We start from the raw sequence: 23,739 nt of genomic DNA, 5'->3' as shown, positions 1-23,739 counted from the left end.
GACTTTTTTTTTTAAAACTCTTTTGAGTGTGATGATCAAAGTCAGAGCTCAAAATTTGATGGTTGTGCCCAACTTCAGTTATTATTAGTGTAGAGGGAAATATATATATATAATAGATAAAATGGTAAATGTCAATCATATGCAATGCAAACAACAACAACAACAATCAGACAGTCTACTGGATCAATCATCATCAGTCATTATCATCAATCATCGATTAAGAAGATAAGGAACAAGGACAAGATCATCATGGGGTTAAGTTCGTCAGCAACAACAACAACAACAACCAACATATTATTAATAATATCATCGACAATTGAATCCATTGTTGATCTTACACAAAGTTTATAATGTGATTGGAAGTCGATGAATATAATGTGGATATGGATGATGATGATGATTGATTTCTAGAGATATCTTTCTTTACACACAATACAAAAAGTCATTATTATTAACACATCATTCATATTCATATATATAATATAGAACTGTAGATTATTAGTAGCATTAGTTGTTTGTTTGTTTGTCGGTGTTGCAGTATCAAGCAAGGGAGCCGACTTGTTGTTCCAAAAGAAGATTTCAGATGGACCAGTTGTTGGAAAGGAACTCGACATTTCATTCATTATCTACAATGTTGGTGAAGGAGCTGCCTATGACATCTCCTTTGCTGACACTGATTTCGGTGCCTCTGCCGATTTCGAAGTTGTAAAGGGACAATCAAGCGGAAAGTGGGAGGTCATCGAACCAAACACCAACGTTTCCCAAACCATCACTATCACCCCATCCAAGGGAGGTGTTTTCCCACTCACTTCAACCATCCTCGAATACCGTAAGAGTCAAAACGAAGAGCTCTCCCACACCTCTGCTGCCAGCTACACTGGTATGTACGTTGAAAGCGTCGAAGAGTTTGACAAGAGAACCTCCCTCCACTTGAAGGAATGGGGTACCTTTATCCTTTTATCTTTTGGTTCCGTTGCCTTCCCATTCGCCCTCTGGAGTTACTACAAGGTCAACTATGAAAATGGTATCAAGAAGAACAAATAAATAAATAAATAAAATAATAAACAAAAATATAATATAAATAATATAAATAATATAAATAATAATATTATTATTATCCATGGATAGATGAGTGTATATCTCAAGAGCAGGGCAGTTGTTTTGACATTATTATTCACTCAAACTATATTCTCTCTCTCTCTCATAATATTAAAGATCCACATCTTAAATCAATATGATAGTAGTGAAGAATGAACACCTTTGATGCCAGCCGTGTATTCGTTACTGGTTACCAGCATTATAAAACAAACATTTATGTAACTTTCTATCTTTAGACGATCGTCATCAAGATACATATCTATATTCTCAAGACCCACTATCTTTGGTCAAGCCCGCCAAAAAGATATTCTTCAGAACGAAACGAAGAATCCATAGATTTTGTTAATACATTGCAGATGATTATTCATTTTTTAATTAATATAAATATAAGACGATGTAGAGAAGAGAATGACAATTATTAGATATATAGATATAAAGTAAAGTAGATAAGATAAAGAATGACAACTACAACACCAAAAGAAGTAAATGCAATTAATAATATACTTAAAAATATGGAGGTTGGTTTAACCTATAAGCCAACCATCTCTGTTGCTGGTATGAACTGTTTAGCTGGTATTGCCAAGTATGTAACATACTGATGATCATCAGTCATCAATAAATAAATGAATTATTGAGTATTAACACTACAATATAACACTTTGAAACTATACATATATATTTAGAGAAACATCACAAAGATTAATTAATCAATCACGTCAAGAAATGACCAAATCAAATAGATCTACAATCAAGGCTGAGGATGTTAAAGCATCAGTCATATTATTATTCAATGGTGATGTCGCTAAAATGTCAGCTTATAGTGGATCGTCAGAGGTGACTAGAAGCAAGTCGACCGCTGCCGAAGGAAATATACCTAGACCTGTCACCAAACAATTTATCGCATCATCCTATAGAAAGGATATGCAACGAGATGGATTGACAAAGGCATCAAGAGACGCCTCTTTCTTCTTGGCTGGTGTTTTGCAATACGTTATTTTTGAAACAATTCAACTTGCACTTTTCCAAGCTGAAAAGACTGTATGTACATCACATCCATCATAGTAGTAGTAGTATATCAGTATTTGTACTCACCAATATTATATTCATATATGTAGCGTATTACACCAAATCACATTAGATTGGCTATTGCCAGTGACAGTGAATTGGCACAATCTGGATTCATCAACACCACCGACGCCATTGCCCATTCCAATGACGACGACGTTGATTTCGTACTTGACAATAATACAGTTGAAGTTGAAGATCAAGATGAAGGATCTATTGAACTTGACGAAGATAAACAATAAATATAAATACTATTATTATTATGATTATTATTATTTGTTGTTGATTTATTATTATTATTATTATTATTATTTAGTAGCAATATGATGATCTTTTAAGACATTATCCATTGTCTTTAATATTTCAGAACCAACTTGTTTGGCAGCTAAAATCATTTGATTGATGGTGTGTGCGTCGATGCCAGCCACTCCACCCTTTTGAATACCACATATATTTCCACGTTTGTTGACGCCAATCGTCATTCTAGCGTCCATGCATTGTTCCTCTTCGCCTGAACAATCGACCACAAATTGATTGCCAATGGTTGTGAGTGTGACATTGATGGGAACGCCATCAATATCGAGTGATTGCATTGCCTCTGGATCGTCAGAGACTTCAAAGTCGACAGTCGAGTATTCGCCCTGTGTGATTCTAATGGTTGGTAGTCTGGTGTTTGCTAGTGCCGCTCTGACACCGATCGACAATGCATCGAAAAGATTACCGCCACTGTCGAGTACGATTGCGTCTATATACAAGTTCCAACAATATTTACCTGGCATGATACACAAACCACCTAAATCCATCGAGTTTGAATCCTTCATCACTCGTTCCAATTGTTTTGCTAATTCTATATTTATATAATCTGCTCCTTTACCTTCGTATTCTGGTGATGCTGATGGGCAACTAAAATTGATATAAACAAACAAGTATTTGTTAGATTAATTGTAGTATACTATTACTAATCATCTATATCTATCTAGATAGACATGTTGATTCATTCATATAGTTCATTCATACCAATCTACAGAAAATGTTAAAGAACCTTTATTTGGAGTTAAAGGGTCGGGAGCTGATATATCAGCTTTGATGCCAACCAATATATGTGTATCTGCTAGAATGATTCTACTTGACCCGACAGCATGCGAGATCTCGCCTATATCCAATTCAAAAGGTCTATAATCTAATCTTGTTCGACCATCATTCCTCAAGTTGTTCTCAACTCCTTGTTGAATGAAATATATCTCTGATGGTGATAAACTTTGAATGACCATCTCTTTTTCTATCTATCTATCTAGGATATGTATGTGTATATATATATATAAAAGGGTATGATTTGAAACAATGAAAAAGACGACAAATCATGGTTTCGAATGATTGAAACTATTTTTTCAATCAGAGTACCAATATAACTAAACTTCGGTACTCGCACATCCATCTCCTCCTCAAGTCGATCCTTTGAATCCTACTCAAATAGAGAAAGCAGCGGCCATTGACTACTGCAGTAAAATCACAGAGATCCAATCATCACAGATGCTGATCTTGTCCACTCGTCATTTGGGATCAAGAATCATCAAACTCTCTCCTTTTGATAAAAGAGAACGAATCTTTCTCAATTACAATGTTTATTGTTATAAATGATCCTTTCAGATATCTTCATTTATGATTTATAAATATCATCCAATCCAGCAAATATTTGTGTAAACAATTTAAAATTAAATTTATGAAAATCGTTCAATTCAATTTACTCCCACGTTACATTGTAATGCTGAGGTGACACAAAACACTTTCTATTTTTGTATCGATTACTTGGGTGACTAACAATTACTAAAGTATGATGTCATGGCCCTTATGTAATCATATTATTATTGCTCTTATTTTTTTGAGTTGTTGGATATTTATCAATGGTAAAAGAAAACTATAAAAAGAGGAGTGTGTGTGTAGGGTAGATCACCACTATTATTTTTATCACATCTACTTCAAATCAAATCAAATAGTTAAATAGTTAATAATCATCATCATCATCATCATGTCAACTACTACTACTACTTCAATAGAAAAACCAATTATTATTATTGGTGCAGGAATTGCAGGGTTATCTTTGGCACAAGGACTATTGGCAGCTGGTATTCCTTTTAGAGTATTTGAAAGGGATCTGTCACCTGATTATCGTTCTCAAGGATATCGTCTAAGAATCAATCATTTTGGAGCAACTGCATTGAAAAAGTTACTAAACAATGACATGTGGAAACTGTTTGAAGAGACATGTGCAGATACTCGACTTGGTATGAAACTGGTCAATGCAGCAGACGGTGTAACTCTGTCATCAAGAGATGGAGATCCAGCAAACAAGATTATACCAGCTGGTGAAACCCCTCTTGGTCCATACACTGCCGACAGACAAACTCTTCGTAGATTCTTGTTACTTGGATTAGATAATAAATCATCGGTATGTTCAACTTCATCTTCTTCATCATCATCATCATCCTTATCAACAAATACTAATGAAATGAATCATCATCATCATCAGTCTGTAGGATACGTAGAATTTAACAAGAAATTAGATCATTATGAAATCAATAGTGATAGTGGTATAGTGACAGCATACTTTACAGATGGAACTATTGTAGAGGGTAGTTTTATAGTTGGAGCTGATGGTGTAAGATCAGTTGTTAGAAAGCAACAATATCCAACGTTGGAGATTGTAGATACCACTGGCAGATGTGTATTTGGTAAGACATTGATTACCGACAAGTTATTGAGTACATTCCCAGCCGATGCATTACAGGGTATTTCGGCAGTCAAGGCTGAGGGTGGACCAACGCTATTCCTCGAGTCTGTAAGATGGAGCAAGGATATTCAAGATGTGTCGGGTGGTCGTATACCAAAGGTGGATGATTATGTCTACTGGGTACTCTGTGCAGTCAAATCAGTGTTTGGAGTGAGCGATGAAGAGTTTTCAAGAATGTCTAGTCAACAAGCAGTCGATTTAACTCTAAAATTGACAGAATCTTGGGATGAGGGTGTACGATCATTATTTAAACTCCAGTCACCAGAAAACACATCTGCGCTCTCTCTAGTGTCAACATCACCATCCATGAAGGAATGGGAGCCATCTAGTCACGTGACATTTCTCGGTGATGCAATCCATCCAATGCCACCAGCCGGTGGTAGTGGCGCCAACTGCGCACTCCGTGATGCAGCCAATCTATTCGACGTCATTACACAAGGCATCACCAAAGAAAGAGTCCAAGACTATGAATCAAAGATGAGAGTATATGGCGGTGAAGCTATTGTAGGTTCATTTAATGGTGGTAAGATGTTATTTAATCTTCCACCTTATCCTACTACTACTACTCCTAATACTAATTAATACAAACCCCACAACCATAATAATATAAACTAATAAATGGTATATATAATTGTATATCTTTTCATTACCTCCCAACATACATTTCAAAATTGTTCAAGATCGATGTATACTGACATCAGTGGATGAAAATGATTTAGTTTACCTTGATAACTATCAAGTTATCTAAAATAAATAAATAAATATTAAAGGTAGAATAATGATAATGATGACTTGGGGATATTTTAAATTAATATTTTTTTTTTGGGAAGATCTTCCCAACTTTTAATAAAACAGCTGATTAAGACGACCAATCAATCATTATTCATTCACACACTCGTATTCATACCAAGATATTCTATTCTCTATTCTTTGCTTTATGAATACTTTGTCTTTGTCGATTATTATTACAATCATATATATAATATAACTTAACTCACTTGTTAGTAACATTAAAGGTGCAAAAGAGCAAGAGAGGAGGAGAAGGAAGTTATAGAGAGTCGGTCGGGTCAGTCGGAATTAACAAGATAAGAGAGAAAAAGGGAGAGAATGACATCAAATCAACCTCAACAACAACAACAACAGAGTAGTGCTAGTATAAGTGGGAGTAGTAGTAATAGTAGTGGTAATCTAGTCGAACCAAACTATCAAGAGATGTTGATTAATGGAACCGTCGAAAAGATGATACTTAATCCAAACTCATTACTCGATAGACCAAGTCAACTGCCTCCAAAATCACAAGAAGAAATACTTAAACATCAAAGAGAATATGAAGAGATTCAAAAAAAGGCAAAGAAAACTTGTAAGTTGATGGATATTATATAGTTAAATAGATTCTATTCTTACTTACTCTCTCCCTCTCTCTTTCATTTAAAAGTGGAAAAAGAAGCAAAAGAAAAAGAAAAGGTAGATAAAGAAAGAAAAGAAAAAGAGAAATTATTAATTGAAGCAAGAAAGATATGGGAAGAAGAGATTATACCTTCCTGGGATAAAAAGTATGATAGATATCATAAATTGTTCAAACACCTCTGCTTGATCAAAAGAGTACTAATATATTTTACTTTTATTTATATTTCTTTTTAGGAGAGATACAAAAAGAATAAAAGAAATATCATGGAGAGGATTACCACCAGCGGTAAGAGGTAAAATATGGAGATTATCAATTGGCAATGATCTTAGAATTACACAGGATCTATTTAATATAAGTTTGGGACATGCTAATAACGCATTGTTGGCATTTAACAAAACTAGTAGCTCGAGGAAATCATCACCCAAATCATCCGATATTGCATCGACATCATCTACTCCATCGACAATGACACCAAATGGCAAAACACCTCTGGTAAATGTAAAAAAGAATAACAGCAATCTGAATCTATCGGCCGACGATATCGACGCTGACGATGTGTTGGGACTAGAGTCTACGAGCTTGGGAATGATCTTGCAGGATATCCAAGACACGTTTCCCTCACTACTTATATTCCAAAAGGGTGGTCCGTTGCACTCGGACCTCATCGATGTTTTGGGTGCCTATATATGCAATCGACCCGATATTGGGTATGTGCCAGGCATGACTTTTCTAGGTGCAATGTTCCTCTTGAATATGGAAAAATACGATGCTTTCCAATGTCTCTCTAATCACATTAACAAAAATTGTTATCGTGCATTCTTTAGACATGATCTTCAAGGTGTAAATATCTCTAAAATCAAATTAATTCAAATCAAATATATATATATATATGATTTATATTAATCTTTTAATTTAATTTAATTTTTTTAGATACCAAAATATTTAAATGCAATGGATGGAACAGTTGAAGCATTGTTACCAAAATTACATAAACATTTCAAGTCGATTGGGATATCGGCCAAACATTATTTGGTGGATTGGATCACGACACTCTTTTCAAAGGCATTGCCATTGGATATTTCGACTAGAGTATGGGATCTTGTATTTATAGAGGGAGAGGTCTTTATCTTTAGAACTTCACTTGCCATCCTTCGATACTTTATAACCGATCTCGATGGCGCCAATTATGATGAATGTATAGACTTGTTTACTAGATTACCTCAAAGAAGGATAAACGAAAATCAATTCTTTGATGAAATAGCTGCCATTGTTTTGGATCAGAAAAAAGTATTGGCTTTATTATCTTGAGGATAATAAACAAAAAACAAAACAAAAAAAAAAAAAGAAATGGAAGAGTAGACAAACAACATACAACTCATCATACAATAATAATATGTAATATTTTTCAACAACAACCACAGCAAATATGATTATGATATGAATTTAATTGAACCGAATAAAAAAAGATTAATCATACATAATAGTATAGTATAAAGTATTTTGTAAAAAGAAAGAAAAAAGAACAATTGTTTTAATGATTTTTGGTGGTTATGTTGTATTTAAATTGTTTAAAAGCCAGAAGCAATTTGTTTTTTGATTTCCTTCTTTGCCCTTGATTTCATGGCATTTCTACCATTTGATTTTCCTTTGGTTTGTCTGTCCAAAGCTCTCTTTACCTTGGATTGAATCATACGTTTTTCGTATTGTTTACGTTCTTCCTCTCTTGCAAGCTTCATTTCTTCGGTTTCCTCTTCTCCTTCGACTGGAGCGTCCGTGGTGGCGATTGGTACTTCACCATCCAAAACCTTCATTTCCTCCAAAAACTCTTTACGTAAAAGGACTGGTGATTCCTCTTCAGCAAGATCAGAGAATTTAAACTTTCTATTCTTTTGAGTTGGTAATCCTTTGATTGTCTTTCTAACTTGTTTTACTTCAATATCTTCTTCTTCTTCACTTTCACTTTCACTTTCGCTTTCCTCTTCACTTTCTTCTTCTTCTTCTTCTTCTTCACTTTCTTCTTCGTCTTGTTGGAATGGGTTGGAATTATTTTCCTCTGTTGTTGATGATTGTTCATCTTGGTTTTCTTCTTCATTATCTTCGTCATCATCATCATCATCATCACTATTATCATCACTATCACTATTATTGTTGTTATTCAATTCTTCATCTCCATCTTGATCTTTTATCAACTATAAATATATAAAGAGAAACAAATGGTAAATATTCTATATCTATCCAAAGCTTATAAATATATATATATATATTTTTGATATATTTACCAAATCCATATCCTTTTGAAGATCTTTAGTAAATCCAGAAGCACCGATAACCTTGTCAAGATCGAATTGAGCTTGTTTATAATCTGAAAACTTTGGATACTTTTCTCCAATGAAACCATATCTCTTTTCAAAGAATGTACGGATACAGTTGACATCACGATCAAAGTAATATTCGGCGTTTGCATGTGACGTTGAAACCATTTGTGGGAAATCGATCAAAGTGACTTGTTCCTCGTCGTTGATTAAAATATTGAATTCGTTGAAATCACCATGAATAAGACCATAGTTTGCCAATTTAACAATAAGATTCATTAAATCTGCATATACCTTTGATGGATGTCTTAATTCTACAACTTGAAGTCTTTAGAAAAATAAAATTAAATAAATATAATTATAATTGTACACTTTCTTTACACTTTGTGTTTGATATTTGTGTACATACAATGGGTAACCCTTAACTCTAGACATAACGATACAATGACGATTAACATCGATTGGTGTTGGTACTGGGAATCCATTTTCATACAATGCCTTCATGTAGGCAAATTCTTTCAAGGCCGCTAAACGCGACAAATACAACCACGATGCATTCTTACGATGTTTCAAATAGTCACGATTATTCTTGATGGTTTTGAATGATACTCTACCCAATCTATGTAACTTTAATACCATCTCTTCATTATTATCATTTGCTACAAGATAAATATCTATATTAAAACGAAAAGTAAAGTAAAAGAAAGGTTAGACACACATAGATAGTATTGTATTATTATTATATAACATGTAGATTACTTACCAGATTCTTTACCAACACCAATTTGAGTACCAACAAATGAAACAGTATCTCTAGAAACAAATGCTTTCAAAGCAAGATAATCGTATCCTAAATAAGTCAACTTGTAACCATCATCTAAAAAATATAACAAATAGTCAGTTAGTTTTATCTATTCTTCTGATGTTATTGTCTCTCTATAATATATTCATACACTTCTTGTTCTCATGATACAATAACTTAAACTTGTGAATATTTCTGATTGCTTTCTTGCCACCACCAAACTTGAGGTTGGCGATTGTACAGATCATATTGGTGGGTACAAACTCGTGATTCTTCATACCCATCTCGGTAGCAACAAGAGTACGCCAATCATCTCTTGTTAGATATCTAATTGCCTTTGCTTCTAACTTCATCCTTTATCTATCTACAACTAACTATATACTCTTTTGTTATTTATAAATGAACAAAATCGAAAGAATGGCGCACTGAAACATAAATTAAAAAATTAAAAAACGAACGAAACGAGGAAAAAAAATACTAGTAGTAGGGATAAGATATTATCTTTAGATTTAAAAAATGAGAGTTTATTTACAAAAAGGGTAGTTATTTAGTCTACTATAAAACATAACTTGTTTGGGAAGGGAAAGGGAAGGGAAGATAGAGGACGGATGGTGATAAATATATAAAAAAAGGTAAATACTTTTACTCTTTGGTCATCACCAAAGTGACAAAGAGGTTCTTTAAAAAGTTGAGTGAATCATTAATAATAATTTAAAATGGTTGTTGTTGTTGTTGTTTTGTTGTTTGATATCCATATCCATATTCCTTGTTAATATTAAATGTGAAAAATGATTGATTTGATCATGATTGGATTGGAATAATCTACTTTTTTTGGATCCTCACGATTTTAGACTTTTCAACAATAAACTTTCCTTCTTTATAGGATTGGCTTTCTTCATATGATCTTTCCTACAATTGATTAATATTATAGAAAAGAATTTAAAAAAAAGGGAATTTGGTAAGATCTTGCTTCAGATGAGTTGAAATCCACAAATTAATGTCCAGAGATAATTACATATTTCCAACCAAGGATTTGTGAACAATTTATACATATTATATCTCTAACATTATACTCTCCACTATTAAATTGTCTATCTTCGGCTTCACTAAAACAGACATTTGAACTATAAGACATAAAAAAAAAGGTAAAGTTAATTAAATAATAATAGTTTAAAAAAAGAATACTACTTACCAAGCGGCAAAGAGATATGATTTTCCTGTCCTACCTTGAAATTGCTAATAATCAAACCAAATGAATAAAAATAATTAATCATTAATTTAGTGTGATGATTGATGATGATGACTACGACCAATCAATCAGTCAATCAAATTATAATTTTAGTTAAATATACCTTTGATATGATTTCCTCTTTATTACAGATCTGAGTACTACATGATTTACAACTATAAATATTGTGTCCTGTTAGTTGAACTATATATACTCTTCCCATTTCGTATTATCTATCCCCTCTTCTTTCTTTTTTTTCTTTTTATTATTTATCTTCCTCCTCTTTTACTTTACTTTCTTCTATACCTCTTCTTCTTCTTCTTCTTTACACAAAAATATAAATGATTTTATATTTTATTTATTTATTTAAATTATCTTTCTTTGTAGACTTTGTTCTCTCGTTCAATAACACAATGAACCCTATTCTTTAAAGTGTGGGTAAAAAGAGTAAGGAGGAAAATACTCAAAAAAATTAAAAAATAATATTATGGAAATATGGGTATCTTTTGATCACACACATGTGGATCAGAATGAACGAATGAATGAATACGTTTCGGTTTTGAGTATATACATATGTATATTAATTACGACTACTTTTTGATTTATTCAACCATTTTATCTTCATTTATTCCATTTGAACCATTTAATACTTGAGTTGGTGGAAGTGGTGATTGAATAGATGTAGAGGATGTACCCAATGATGTGGAAGATGATTGATTTGGTGAAACGGTGGCTTGTTGTAAGAGTGCCGATGGATTGACCATTTCGTCGTCTAAACTCTTTTCCAACTCTTGAACGGTGTGTAGTAATAGTTGGAATTGTTTGGAACGTAAATCCAGCTTTGCCGATGTTGTGTCGTTTTGATCCAAGATGGCATCCAACTCTTTCTTTACTTGTTGTATCTCCTTTTCGGTTTGGTCTGTCGTATTTTTTTCATTGATTAGTTTGTAGAGAGCTAGATATTGTTCTTTGTACTGTCTCTGAATCTTTTCGTATATTAAACGAGTCTTTAACTCTTGGATTTCCTTTTTTACACTTTCAATCTCTTCTTCTCTCTTGCTGTACAATTCATCATAGTATTTTAATTCGTTTTGATTAATCTCTGATATGACCGTCGATTTCTGTATTTGTAATTCCAATGATGATAATTCTCTTATAAATGAATGATATGCATTTTGACTTAAGATGATGATGATGATGATGATGATGATTGAACAACAAGAAGATCGGTTGTTAGTATCACTGTCATTTTAGTAGTACTACTACTAACTACTAAGTAATACCATACCATGTCTCTATTGATTGAGGATTACTAGAGTTGTCAGCAGTTGCAGACATAAACTGTAAATATTTTTTAAAGACTCTCTTGATTGCATTCTCTCTTAGCAATAATCTTCTCTTTAATATATCTTCTTCTTCGTCTATTTGCATTATTATCTATATTCTATATCTATTCTATCTATCTATCTTTGTACAAAGAATATAATCAGTGTAGTATTTCTTTCAACTTCATTGCAATCCATCAAAAAAGGCAATCAAAAAATGAAAAGGGTGCATTCCCATAATCACCCAAACAGTAATACTGAGAGCAGTGGTAATTAATTAATACTATCCTTGAATTCGTGCATTTTTGGGAGTTACATCAAATAATTTATTATGTGTGTGAATATATATATATAAATATAAAAATATATTTAGATCTAACCGGTTTAATCTGATCAAAATTATTTATACCACCTGAGTGGTGAGTGGGTTTCAGTTGATCCCCAAACGATGTCATCGATTTTTTTTTTACACCATGAAAGACAACTATGGTCAATTCTTTCTGATAATCAGGTTTTGCTCTTTCACACGTTTATTAAACACCCACCAACACTAATACCAATACTACTACTACTACTGTAATTTTATTTATTTCTATCACCATCATCCACATTGTATCATCATCGTTTATTCATCAAACAACATTCCATAGCTGATTGATTGTTCTTCTCCTTTATTCAAATAATAATATTAGAAAGTAACGATTATAAAAGACAAATAGAGAGAAGATAGAGAGGATGTCTAAATCTTGTGGTTCATGTGCAAAGGTTAATGCAGTGACTGCAAGGTTTTGTGTGTCGTGTGGTAATAGCTTGGGGACTACTACGAGTAGTAGTAGCCCTGCAAAGACTGCTACCACTACAGCTGGTGGTCCTGCAAAGACTGCTACCACCACAACGAGTCCTGCAAAGACTACTACTACCACAGCTAGTCCTGCAAAGACTACTGGTACTACAGTAACTTCAAAATCAACATTAAAACTTGCACCTGTAATATCATCAACGGCATCTACTAGTAGTAGTGGTGCTAATGGAGCAGCATCCAAGCCACTACCAACTCCACCACCTACGACAGGTAGTAGTAGTACTACTACCACTACAACTGCACCACTTGTATCATCTGGTTCTGGTGGACGAGGTTCTACTTTAAGAATCAATAAGACAACACCACCAACTACAACTACAACTACAACAACAACACCTGTAACATCAACATCTAGATCATTTTCAGTATCATATAAAACACCTCCATCACTTGGTTCATCTGGAACGACGACGACCACTACAAGTACTTCAGCAGCTCCAACCATACCAAATAGAGGAGGTACTTTGAGACCTGCTCCAAAACCACCTGTCACTACAACAACAACTCCATCAACAACAACAACGACAACAACACCATCAGAATCATTCTTGGCTGTAAAGTTAAAAGAAACAAAGATTGATGGTGCTGGTGCTAACGGTGGTAATAGACCAAAATCTCATACCATATCATCGGCAAGTGTTGATAGTAAACCAATGGTTACACCTGGAGGATCATTTGTAAAGAATGCAATCAAGAGTAGAGATACACTCGATCACAAGGTGCAGTCAGAGGTCAAGGTGATTAATGGAGACATGCATGCACCAGTTGTCAAACCAATGCCAACACCTCCAACCACAAATGGTCATAGTGTACACGTAACATCACCAAAGTCATTGACAATGGGTGCACAAAAGGATAGGGATCACACTGTCATTCATAAAAAGTCAGTATCTGCACCTCCTGCACCACCACCTCCTACTTCACATCATTCATCTTCATCTTCATCTTCTTCCTCTTCATTGGCTCCACCAGAATTACCAAAGAAACCAGCACATTTAAAGACACAAAACTCAATGGATAATTTACAAAAGTTGGAAAAGGAAAAGTTTGATCGATCACAAGCAGAGCGCGAGAAACAAGATATGGAAAAACAACGATTGGATCGTGAACGAGATGAAAGAGATAGGGAGAAACTACGTCTTATTGAAAAAGAGAGAAAGGAAAAGGTGGAACGCGAAAGATTAAAGATGCAACACGAAAAAGAAGAAAGAGACAAGGAAAAGATAGCTGAAAAGGAACGAGCCAAAGCAGAAAGACAACTACAAAAGGAAAAAGATCGAGAGGAAAAGGGTGTAAAGGCCAAACAAGACAAGGAAGAAAGAGAAAAGGAAAAGTTACGAAAACAACAAGAAAAGGAAAGAAAACTACAAGAACGAGAAGAGGTGGCCAACGAACGCGAGAGATCAGATTCCATTTCAATTAGATTATCGGGTAGTAACAATAGTATAGACACTGCCATTACCAATAGTAATAGCCATAGTTCATCGTCGTTGAATCACAGCAATGTATCTGATGACGAGGATATTCCATCGTCTCCCAAATTGACATTCTCAGATGTACGAAACAAAGATTTGGAAAAGAAGAAAAAGGAGAGAGAAAAGTATAATACTAGTCCTGCACATGGACGTTCTCGATTCTTTAGTTTTATCCTAGGTGACAAAGATAAAGAGTATAATCCATCATCTGATGAATTTGTCATTTCTTCACCTTCTTTGCAGAATTCAGGAGGAGGCGACAGACCATCCACTCCAGTCACATTTGCAGCTGGCGATGAAGCTCATGCAAGTGGTGATGAATGTGATTCTTCTCAAGGTGGTGGCCCACAACTAAGAAAATGGGCAATCAAAAGAAATGAACACCAAAAATCCGAAAAGGATCTATTGGCAAGTTCTGCCTCGATGGCACCATCCTCACCTTCCCAACAATCAGTTCTCATTGCAACCAATAGAATCAGTCAAATCTATGAAGAGAATGGTAGTCCTGCCGGAGGCAGCAGTCCAGCCACAGTTTCCATCAGCCACTCTAATTCACCAAGCCAATCCTCCTTTGTTCTTGGCAGTTCCCGTCTATCTGTACCCCAACCACCACCCGACCTCCCCGCTCTTCCACCAGCAACCGATCAACGTTCACGTGTTGTTTCCGAATTTATCGTTACAGAGGCCGATTACATTAGAGACTTGGAAATCATGGTGTGGTTGAGAAAGGAACTCGTCCACCAAGACGAACAATCCAAAAACAGCTCAATCGATGAAATCAATGCATTGTTTAGTAATGTCGAACAATTAATCATGGTAAACAAAATGTTATATAGCGAATTTTGTAAACCTCCTCCTGATACCAATGATTTTGGTGAAGCCATTGCTATTGCTTTAGCTTCAATGGTATGACAATGAAATAATAATTAATAGTAATAATAATTTAATACTAATTATATTCTTTTTTTTTATTTATTTATTTAGTCTGAATTTTTAAAATCCTATTTTGTATATTGTAGTAATCAAACCAAAGCATTGTCAACCTTTACCAACCTTAGAGGAAAAAATTGTAGTTATTTGGGTTATTTATTATCTCGAAGAGAATGTAGATCTTTACCATTTGATAGCTTTTTAATTAAACCTATCCAACGTGCTTGCAAATATCCACTTTTAATTAGAGTATGTGAATCCATAATGATCCATTCAAAATGTTCAAAGCTTTGTATATTTATTTATTTATTTTTAGGAATTATTAAAATCAACACCAGAAAATCATAAATCTTATTCAATGTTAAAGGTGGCACAGACAAAAATTGAATCAATTGTAGCAACAATCAATGAAAAGAAGAGAGAGTTTGATGGACAAATGAGAATGTATGAAATCCAAAGCAGATTTGTAGAAAGTGATATTGAAATGGAAAAGACCATTCTAGCACCATCACGTAAACTTGCCAAGGAAGGTGTGATTGATTCGATGGGATATTTTATTCCAGGCAATACATCTACTCAGTACTATAAAAAGGCCAAAGAGGGTTGTTACTTTTTGTTTAACGATCTTTTGATTTGGGGTACACCCAACAAGAGTGGAGGCATCATGACTGACGTACCATCTGCCACCGATCCAAATTGCCCATTAAAACTAAGAGCCTATATACCATTGGATTCATGTATTATTAGAGATGTTCCAACAGATCCAAATGCTTTTGAAGTAAGTACAACAATATTAATTCTTTTATATTTGTTCTAATAATTCTTTTCTATTATTATCTAGATCATTTATTCAAATAAAGAAGTTTGGATGTTTATTCTTGATGATGAGGAAACTAGAATATCATTGTACAATGAAATCGATCAACTTATAGAAACCAATCTTAAGAATGAATACAAGAAATTTGTAGAACAAAAAGAAAAGGAGGATTTGGAGAATCAAAAGAACAATGCAAACAACAACACCAAAGACAACAACAACAAGGATCAACCTTTGGTTGTCGAGACATACGAAGACTGGAAATTATTGGTCAGAAATAAGCCTCTACCAGAGGTCCCCAAACTTCCTTCACTGCCTCCTCTACCAGATTTAGCATCCTCTTCCTCTTCATTATCAACTGAATAATAATAATATAAAAGGCCTTTTTTAAAACACACACAACACAAACACATATGTGGACATAATCCACAATTATTTAAATTATAATAAAAATAATGTAAAACTATTTGTAATAAATAAAGAAAGAAAAAAAAAAGAGAGCAGGAAATTAATTTCTAAAAGGGGCTGCATTATTCATATACATTAACCATTTTCTTTCATAACATTATTTAAGTTTACTTTATTTTTCAATCTGTATTGGCAATGTTCTAGAGGATTTTAAAGATTTATTTATTAAAGATATGTTTTTGAAACAAATAAAGATTTAAGTTGGAAACTCATCTATTCGATCAATAAAAAGTTGGTAGACTACACAAGTGTTTTTACCACATTGATATGGGTGTATGTAATTTAAATAAAACACAACTAGGTGTGCACCATTGTACACTCTATTGTTTGTGTCCAATATGTATGCATCTACAACCCTTATCATTATTAATTTATTTCAATTAATTTTAATTAATAATGGTCATCAGCGACATCTTAAATGGATCTTCCCCCATTTATTTGTAATTTACAAGTTCAACTTCTTCAACTAATTATTTTAACTTCAGGTCGTAAGTTTTAACAGCACTTATAAATAATTTATTATTCTTTAAAATTCTAATATTTATTTAAGCTTATTTTAAATATTTATAAAGAAAAATGGAAAAAACTTTAGTTCTTATTTTCCTTATAGTATTATTAACTAATTTGGTTTCTGGACAAGGTCTTGGTACAGTATTGTATTATGAAAAAATAGACGAAAAAGGCCAACTATGTATTGAAGACTGCCAGAAGGAATACTTTCCCGATATAGCTAAGCAAGTCAAATGTTTCGAAATTTGTGTAAAAGCATACGAAGAGAGAGAGAGATTAAGACCACCACCCAAACCTTTTGACAACAATTTTATTGAAAATGGCACTCCATTATATCACACTGGTCAAGATACCTTCCCGTTTCATCCACGTTACTAATCCAAGTTTCAAGCTTGAAGGTTTCCTATTGTATATAAAGTAAAACTCCTACTAGTGAAGAATAATAAATAATAAAAAATTTCAATGTGTGATCGATTGCTGTTATTGTTGTTGGGTTATGGAGTCGATTTGGCTGGTGATTAAATTAAAAGATAAAGAAAAAAAAGAATAAGAAATTAATTTCAAAGGGTGTGATGATTCCATATCCATTAACCATTTTCATTTCATTTATTTTTTAGTATATATCCAAATGACCTTATTTACGTTTACTTTTTTTTTCAATATTATTTAAAACTTGTTGTGTAGAAATGGTAGATGAATGATTTTTGGGTAAAAGTTTACAGAAGTTAAGTATTGATGTTTGGGCGAATAATCCATTTACACCTCTTCCTATATTTCTTCTTCCAGGTGAATTGATATTGATTGTACCGTTGTTGTTATTATTGTTGGGGGGTTTGGCAGTCGATTTGGCTGGTGATTGTTTTGTTTGTGCCCTTGTTACTGGTTTGGTTGGAGTAGTATCATTGTCTTTGGCTGGTGATGATTGGACTGTAGAGGTTGTAGATGTTGTGGTGGTCGTCGTCGTTGATGATGGTGATTTAAATCTCTTGGTGAATGGAACAAAGTTTGCGATTGGTGAGGGGACTGGAGATTCTTTGGTCACAACTGTGACCTGAATTCCCTCATCACGACCAGCGGTATCATCACCATCATCATCATCTTTTGATTGTTTGGTTGGAGTCTTGAACGGCGTGGTCGGTGCCAATGTGGTTGTATGAGTATCTGATGGTGAGTTAGTAGTAGAAGTATTTGTTGGTGTTTTCTTTCGTGCCGATAATGGCTTAAATGATGGCGAAGTGTCTGAAGAAGAAGTTGTCGTTGTAGTTGATGTGGTCGTTGTTGGTTCTTCATTTTGTGCTTTGGTAGGAGTTTTAATTGGTGTTTTGATTGGTGCTTTAGCTGGTGATTTAGCTGGTGACTTGGGTACAACGACCATTGGTGTTGTTGCTGAATTGGTTTTGATTGGAGTAAGAAGTTTTGTTGGCGTTTTCTTTAGAGGTGGTTGTGTTACACCATCATTGATAATCTTTTCAATCTCCAACTTTGAAATTTGTGGGTTGTTTTGGAAACCTTCTTGTAATACTTTGATTATATCTTGTAGTATTACAGAGGATTTATAAACCACTGATTTTGAATTATTATATTTTTGTGCATTTGTATAAATTAATCTAAAAAAAATAGAAAGAAATATTACAGTAAGTATAAATAAACCTTGAATATTAATTATTATTTTTTGTTTACCTTAGGTCATCCCAAAAATCATTTGAAGTTCTTATAATATCATCAACATGATCACAATCATTGTCATAACGATATAATTTAAGTTTGTTGTGAATGTTGGTTAGACAGATTGGATTTTGAATGATTGAAAAATAGTTGGGTGCTTGTGCCTCTGTCACTGGGTGTATAAAAGATTCAAACATGTCGACATCGATGAGTGTATCGACAATGACTTGAAACTGGTAGTAGTGGTGTGTAGTGTCGACAAACAAGTCGAAAATCTGTTTGAGATTGGTCAAGTAATCGCGCTTAAACTTTTCACGCTTTCTAATGATATCGAGGATGGTACGAACACGCTCCAAATCCTTTCGAAGATGAATGAGGTACTTGAAATGAAGGATGGTGTTTTCTCCCTTGTCCTGGCTCTGCAATGTCGAACGCAGACTGTACAAAATTGATGGTTGGAATCGCTTGATAAGAGGCAGACCACTTCGAGAAAGTCTCTTTTTCACCCAAAACTCATAGACTGACTTTACAAATGTGGCAGACGGGAACTTGATCGCTGCCAATGCCTTTTTGAGTGATATCAAGTCTGCTTTTTTAGCTGTGATTCCTGTTTTCTCTGCCATTGATGTAATTGATACTTTTGGTTGTACTTTATCATCTTTATCAGAATCAGATTCGTCTTGTTGTTGTTTCTCTTGTTGTTGTTGTTGTTGTAATTTTTTGGCTGCTAATCTTGGTGATGGTGGAGTTTTTTCTTTGGTTGGTGTTCTCAAAGATAACCCTCCTCTTCCTCCTCTTGCCCCTCTTCCTCCTCTCCCTCTTCCACGACCTCTTGTTAATTTTGGAGGTCTTCCTCTACCCCGAGTTGGTGTTGTTGGTACTGTCGCTGGTTTTTTCGGTGATCTAGCGCCAGAAGGGAATTTGGGAGGTCGTCCTCTACCTCTAGTTGGTGTTGATATTATTATTTTCCCTCCCCTACCTTTTTTTGTTGGTGTCTGTACAATATGATCTTCTTCCTCTTCTTCTTGATCTTCAACTTCTTCTTCTTCTTCTTCCTCCTCCTCCTCCACTTCTTCTTCCTCTTCTTCTTCCTCCTCTACTTCCTCTACTTCTTCTTCTTCTTCCTTTTCATCATCTGAACTATCTTCTGAAATATCTTTTATAGTTTCTGGTGGATCTTTTGATTTATGATTTTTACTAAACTATAAATTAAATAACAACCGCCAACATTAATATACTATACCTATATAATAATAATATCCTCTTAGTTTACATACATGTTTTTTACAATAAATTATATGAGGTGTTGGATTTTCTAGTATTTTTGATTTTTGTTTCTTTTTAATACAATAGGCGTGAAATGCAACTGCACAACTTCTCTGTCGACATTGAATGCAGGCACCTCCCTTTTTACGACATACATAACACAACAACTTGAACCGTTGCTTTGGTATATGTGAAAACAGTCCAGCTGGACCAACCCTATCTTTTCCAGTGCCCAACACTGCAATTCGATTAATCTCTGGCATATTTAATATACAAACTAAATGTGACCATTCTCCATCTACTGTTTGTTTTAATGCTCCATTTGATTTTTTACATAATACACATTCCTTTAATAAAAAATAAAAAATTAATTAATTGATTATTATTATAATTATTATTGATTGATTGATTACACTCAAATGATGGTTTCATACAATTTTAGATTTTAAAGGAGATTCACAACGTTGACAAAACCAATGACCTTCTGGAATGAGACGAATACCATAGCATTCTTGGTGAACTGCAATATCACAACCATCGCAATATACAATTTGATTTGTGTCATCTGATGCACCATCAAAGCAAACCGAACATACATCCTCTGCCTCTGAACTACTAAAATGAGGAAACATATCACTACCAATCGATTGTTTGTATTCAAATGTTTCCTTTTCCAAACGATCAATGACAGCTTCAAAATCATCTTCTGTATATATAGTATTTGATGATTTGTTATATTCTGTCAACCATTCTTCATCCTCGCTATCCATATCATATTCAACCATTTCATTTTGTTCTTCATTTGTTTTTTCTACAAAAAAAATAAATAATAAATAAATAAGTATTATTATATATATAATAGATATATTTGTGTTTCCATGATTCGAACCTTTATAAATAATATAATTTGGTGGTTTTTGAAAAGGAGGTTGGAAATTCTCTTCCAACTCTCGGTATGATGGTTTATGAAGTGCATCATCATTACTCTTTAAATATTTGTATCGTTGACTATATTGTCTTTCACTTGGGAGTTGTTGGTGGTTGTGATGATGATGATGTTGTTGTTGATTATTTCCATTTCCAGTAGTAACTTTGACATTTCCTGTTGATGATGGTTTTGTTGTAGTTGATGTTGGTTTAGTCAAAGTTTTGTTTTTTCCATTTGTATTATTATTATTATTGTTGATTTTCTCTTCATCTGGTAGAATGACCAATACTTCTTGAGATTCCTTCATAACATTTTCATAGTCATCTTCAGGAACCTCTGAACTAATAATTAATAGTTGTTTGTTTATATTGTCCATTGAGAATGGTGGAACTGTTGGTGTATTATCATCACCATCTTCACCCTCTACTCCACTGATTGGTTGGTTATCGCCCATTTCCGTGTCATCTTGTTGTTGGCCATTTTCTTGTGATTCTCCATTTCCATCATGATGACCATTTCCATCACATTCCATTGTTGGTAAGTTGAATGGTATTGGTTTATTTATTCGTCTACCTGTACCTTTCTTTCCCCTTGAAGGTGTTGGTTTTGCCGATGATGCAATCTTTTTTTTGGAAGATGAGGGAAGAGTCGGAGTCGGAGGACACGATGGTTTATGTGACTCTTCAATTTGGTCACCTTCATTATCACTATCACTGTGATGGTCATTGTTGTTACCCTCACAATCGCTATCGATGGTACCCTCTACCTCTTCCTCTTCCTCCAGCACGTCCTCTGATCCATTGTCTGTTACTTGTCGGTGTTGTTTTTTCACCTTCTTTTTAAATCTACCAACCATCTTTTACAATTGTCTTTGATGGGAGCAGTATATAAATATAATATATATGATGATAGAGAGAGAGAGAAAGAGAGAGAGAAATAACTAATCTCTTTTTGATCTATCTACAATCAACAATTCAATCAGCTGAATGATGACAATGTTTTCTAATTTTTAATTATTGATTGTTGTTGTTGTTGTTGTTAAATAACTTTTCTCTTTTATTTTACATGTATGTATAGTTTCTTTAAGTATGTAATAGTAATAGTAGGTGATGACAAACAAACAAACAAACAAACAACTTCAAATATTCAAAAAGTGTAAGTGTTTGTTATACTCTTCTCTATTTTTTATTTTTTGGCGCGCATTCGAAAGATATCTCATTTAACCCACACAAGTATAATAATGATGATGACTATGGTTGGTTTCACACAGACACCTCTTTTAAAAAGTACAACCATCAGAAAATTAAAGTATTTATTAGTACTGATAAATTTTTTTTTTTATTTTTATTATTATATTATTAGTATGTTTGTATTTATTAATTAAATCAACCAGGTCCCAAATATTTCATCAGGCGATCTTTTTCCTTCGTCGCGATCAGTTAACCGAATTTGTTTTTATTATACAAGTATAAAAACAAAGGGGGAGTGCTTGCCTCTCTGATACACTTCAAAAAACATGTTTTGACCAAAGCGCGGGAACTTCGATCTCTCTTCTCTTTTTGTGAAGATATTTTTTGAAGTAGCCAATTTTTTGAATTTTTTTTGATAATAGTTTTTTTTCAATTTTTTTATGTTCAGACGTCTGATCGTGTGTTTTAGGTGAGACGACCGCTTTGAAACAAAAGTTATTCTTCTTTTTTTTTTTTGTTTCACCTTTCTCTTCGAACAAAGATTACGAGAATCTCTACTTTGCCCAAACACAAAGTATAATTTTATATAAACAAAAAGAGAGAATGTCAACCAAACAACGTACCAACAACCCTAGTACTCCAACCAAGAAGGAGTCGTCCAAGGACGTCGACTTTTCAGACTCTGGTCTCACCGAGAAGCAACGTCAAGAACTCGAGGAACTCCAAAAGCCAGCCCCCGCCAATGAATTTGGTGGCTTCATCGGCACCACTTTCCTCATTTTCTGTTTGCCCGTCCTCGTCTACTGGATCTGGGCCTCGATCCATCTCAACAACGGTTACTTGTTGCGTCCAGCCGAATGGAACGTCGCCGGCATCCAAGCCTTCTTTGTCAACCTCTACAACATCGTCATGGAACACGCCTACCCAACCAAGGAGGCCACCATCATCTACTTTGCCTGGTTCTTCTTCCAAGCCGCCCTCCAACACTTTGTCCCAGGTCGTCGTGTCCTCGGCTCCCCACTCCCAGGTGGCAAGCGTCTCCCATACGTCCTCAACGGTTGGGCCTCGTGGTGGATCACCATCGTCCTCGCCGTCGTCGTCTCGTACACTGGTTTGATCAAGCCAACCATCCTCTACGACAACTATGGTCCAATGCTCACCGTCGTCAACCTCTGGTCTTTCGTCTTCACCTTCCTCCTCAAGATCCAAGCCGTCCTCAAGGGCGAAGAAGAGCGTATGTCTGGCTACTTCTTCTACGACTACTGGATGGGTTTTGCTCGTAACCCACGTATCGGTTCCTTTGATCTCAAGCTCTTCTGTGAAGCTCGTCCAGGTCTCATCCTCTGGGTACTCATGAACTTCTCGATCGCCGCCAAGCAATTCGAGCTCTACGGATTCGTCTCCATCTCGACCATGCTCGTCTGTGCCTTCCACTTTTGGTACATTGCCGACTACTACTACCACGAAGAAGCTATCCTCACCACCATGGATATCATCACCGAGAAGTTTGGTTACATGCTCGTCTATGGTGATCTCGCCTGGGTCCCATTCACCTATTGTTTCCAATGCTACTACTTGTTGAAGCATCTCGAAAACGGTCAA

At 34.5% G+C, this 23,739-nt stretch overlaps 10 protein-coding genes across 10 annotated transcripts; 5 read left to right on the top strand and 5 right to left on the bottom strand.

Annotated features, from left to right (window-relative positions):
- Window positions 1-121: 121 nt before the first annotated feature.
- Window positions 122-1,044, top strand: ssr2 (translocon-associated protein subunit beta; the record flags this gene model as incomplete). Its single annotated transcript, XM_004351135.1, has 2 exons — window positions 122-196; window positions 487-1,044. 2 exons carry the CDS (start codon window positions 122-124, stop codon window positions 1,042-1,044), a joined length of 633 nt encoding a protein of 210 aa, XP_004351187.1.
- Window positions 1,045-1,556: 512 nt separating this feature from the next.
- DFA_10936 (uncharacterized protein) lies at window positions 1,557-2,405 on the top strand (the record flags this gene model as incomplete). The annotated part of the gene is made up of 3 exons (XM_004351134.1): window positions 1,557-1,681; window positions 1,782-2,136; window positions 2,214-2,405. 3 exons carry the CDS (start codon window positions 1,557-1,559, stop codon window positions 2,403-2,405), a joined length of 672 nt encoding a protein of 223 aa, XP_004351186.1.
- Window positions 2,406-2,471: 66 nt separating this feature from the next.
- Window positions 2,472-3,434, bottom strand: DFA_10935 (uncharacterized protein; the record flags this gene model as incomplete). Its single annotated transcript, XM_004351133.1, has 2 exons — window positions 2,472-3,066; window positions 3,181-3,434. The coding sequence occupies 2 exons, from the start codon at window positions 3,432-3,434 to the stop codon at window positions 2,472-2,474; spliced, it is 849 nt and encodes a 282-aa protein (XP_004351185.1).
- A 755-nt stretch (window positions 3,435-4,189) lies between these two features.
- DFA_10934 (uncharacterized protein) lies at window positions 4,190-5,533 on the top strand (the record flags this gene model as incomplete). The annotated part of the gene is made up of 1 exon (XM_004351132.1): window positions 4,190-5,533. The coding sequence occupies one exon, from the start codon at window positions 4,190-4,192 to the stop codon at window positions 5,531-5,533; it is 1,344 nt and encodes a 447-aa protein (XP_004351184.1).
- Window positions 5,534-6,058: 525 nt separating this feature from the next.
- Window positions 6,059-7,667, top strand: phgA (drainin; the record flags this gene model as incomplete). The annotated part of the gene is made up of 4 exons (XM_004351131.1): window positions 6,059-6,311; window positions 6,387-6,504; window positions 6,593-7,199; window positions 7,290-7,667. 4 exons carry the CDS (start codon window positions 6,059-6,061, stop codon window positions 7,665-7,667), a joined length of 1,356 nt encoding a protein of 451 aa, XP_004351183.1.
- Window positions 7,668-7,927: 260 nt separating this feature from the next.
- On the bottom strand, window positions 7,928-9,826 carry rio2 (putative protein serine/threonine kinase; the record flags this gene model as incomplete). Its single annotated transcript, XM_004351130.1, has 5 exons — window positions 7,928-8,548; window positions 8,639-8,999; window positions 9,081-9,345; window positions 9,435-9,548; window positions 9,625-9,826. The coding sequence occupies 5 exons, from the start codon at window positions 9,824-9,826 to the stop codon at window positions 7,928-7,930; spliced, it is 1,563 nt and encodes a 520-aa protein (XP_004351182.1).
- Window positions 9,827-10,184: 358 nt separating this feature from the next.
- Window positions 10,185-10,924, bottom strand: ypel (yippee-like protein; the record flags this gene model as incomplete). Its single annotated transcript, XM_004351129.1, has 4 exons — window positions 10,185-10,238; window positions 10,489-10,597; window positions 10,666-10,709; window positions 10,916-10,924. 4 exons carry the CDS (start codon window positions 10,922-10,924, stop codon window positions 10,185-10,187), a joined length of 216 nt encoding a protein of 71 aa, XP_004351181.1.
- A 379-nt stretch (window positions 10,925-11,303) lies between these two features.
- thoc7 (uncharacterized protein) lies at window positions 11,304-12,132 on the bottom strand (the record flags this gene model as incomplete). The annotated part of the gene is made up of 2 exons (XM_004351128.1): window positions 11,304-11,880; window positions 11,990-12,132. 2 exons carry the CDS (start codon window positions 12,130-12,132, stop codon window positions 11,304-11,306), a joined length of 720 nt encoding a protein of 239 aa, XP_004351180.1.
- A 629-nt stretch (window positions 12,133-12,761) lies between these two features.
- On the top strand, window positions 12,762-16,476 carry gxcQ (pleckstrin domain-containing protein; the record flags this gene model as incomplete). Its single annotated transcript, XM_004351127.1, has 4 exons — window positions 12,762-15,269; window positions 15,348-15,542; window positions 15,610-16,071; window positions 16,135-16,476. 4 exons carry the CDS (start codon window positions 12,762-12,764, stop codon window positions 16,474-16,476), a joined length of 3,507 nt encoding a protein of 1,168 aa, XP_004351179.1.
- A 1,246-nt stretch (window positions 16,477-17,722) lies between these two features.
- DFA_10928 (PHD zinc finger-containing protein) lies at window positions 17,723-23,686 on the bottom strand (the record flags this gene model as incomplete). The annotated part of the gene is made up of 7 exons (XM_004351126.1): window positions 17,723-18,695; window positions 18,769-19,955; window positions 20,031-20,366; window positions 20,454-20,830; window positions 20,909-21,803; window positions 22,819-23,591; window positions 23,653-23,686. The coding sequence occupies 7 exons, from the start codon at window positions 23,684-23,686 to the stop codon at window positions 17,723-17,725; spliced, it is 4,575 nt and encodes a 1,524-aa protein (XP_004351178.1).
- Between the last annotated feature and the right edge of the window lie 53 nt (window positions 23,687-23,739).

Source organism: Cavenderia fasciculata, assembly GCF_000203815.1.
Source record: "Cavenderia fasciculata unplaced genomic scaffold Scf_EUAJFUG02G6ADK-5, whole genome shotgun sequence".
Taxonomy (NCBI): Eukaryota; Evosea; class Eumycetozoa; order Acytosteliales; family Cavenderiaceae; genus Cavenderia; species Cavenderia fasciculata.
This window is presented reverse-complemented; position numbering and strand designations above follow the sequence as displayed.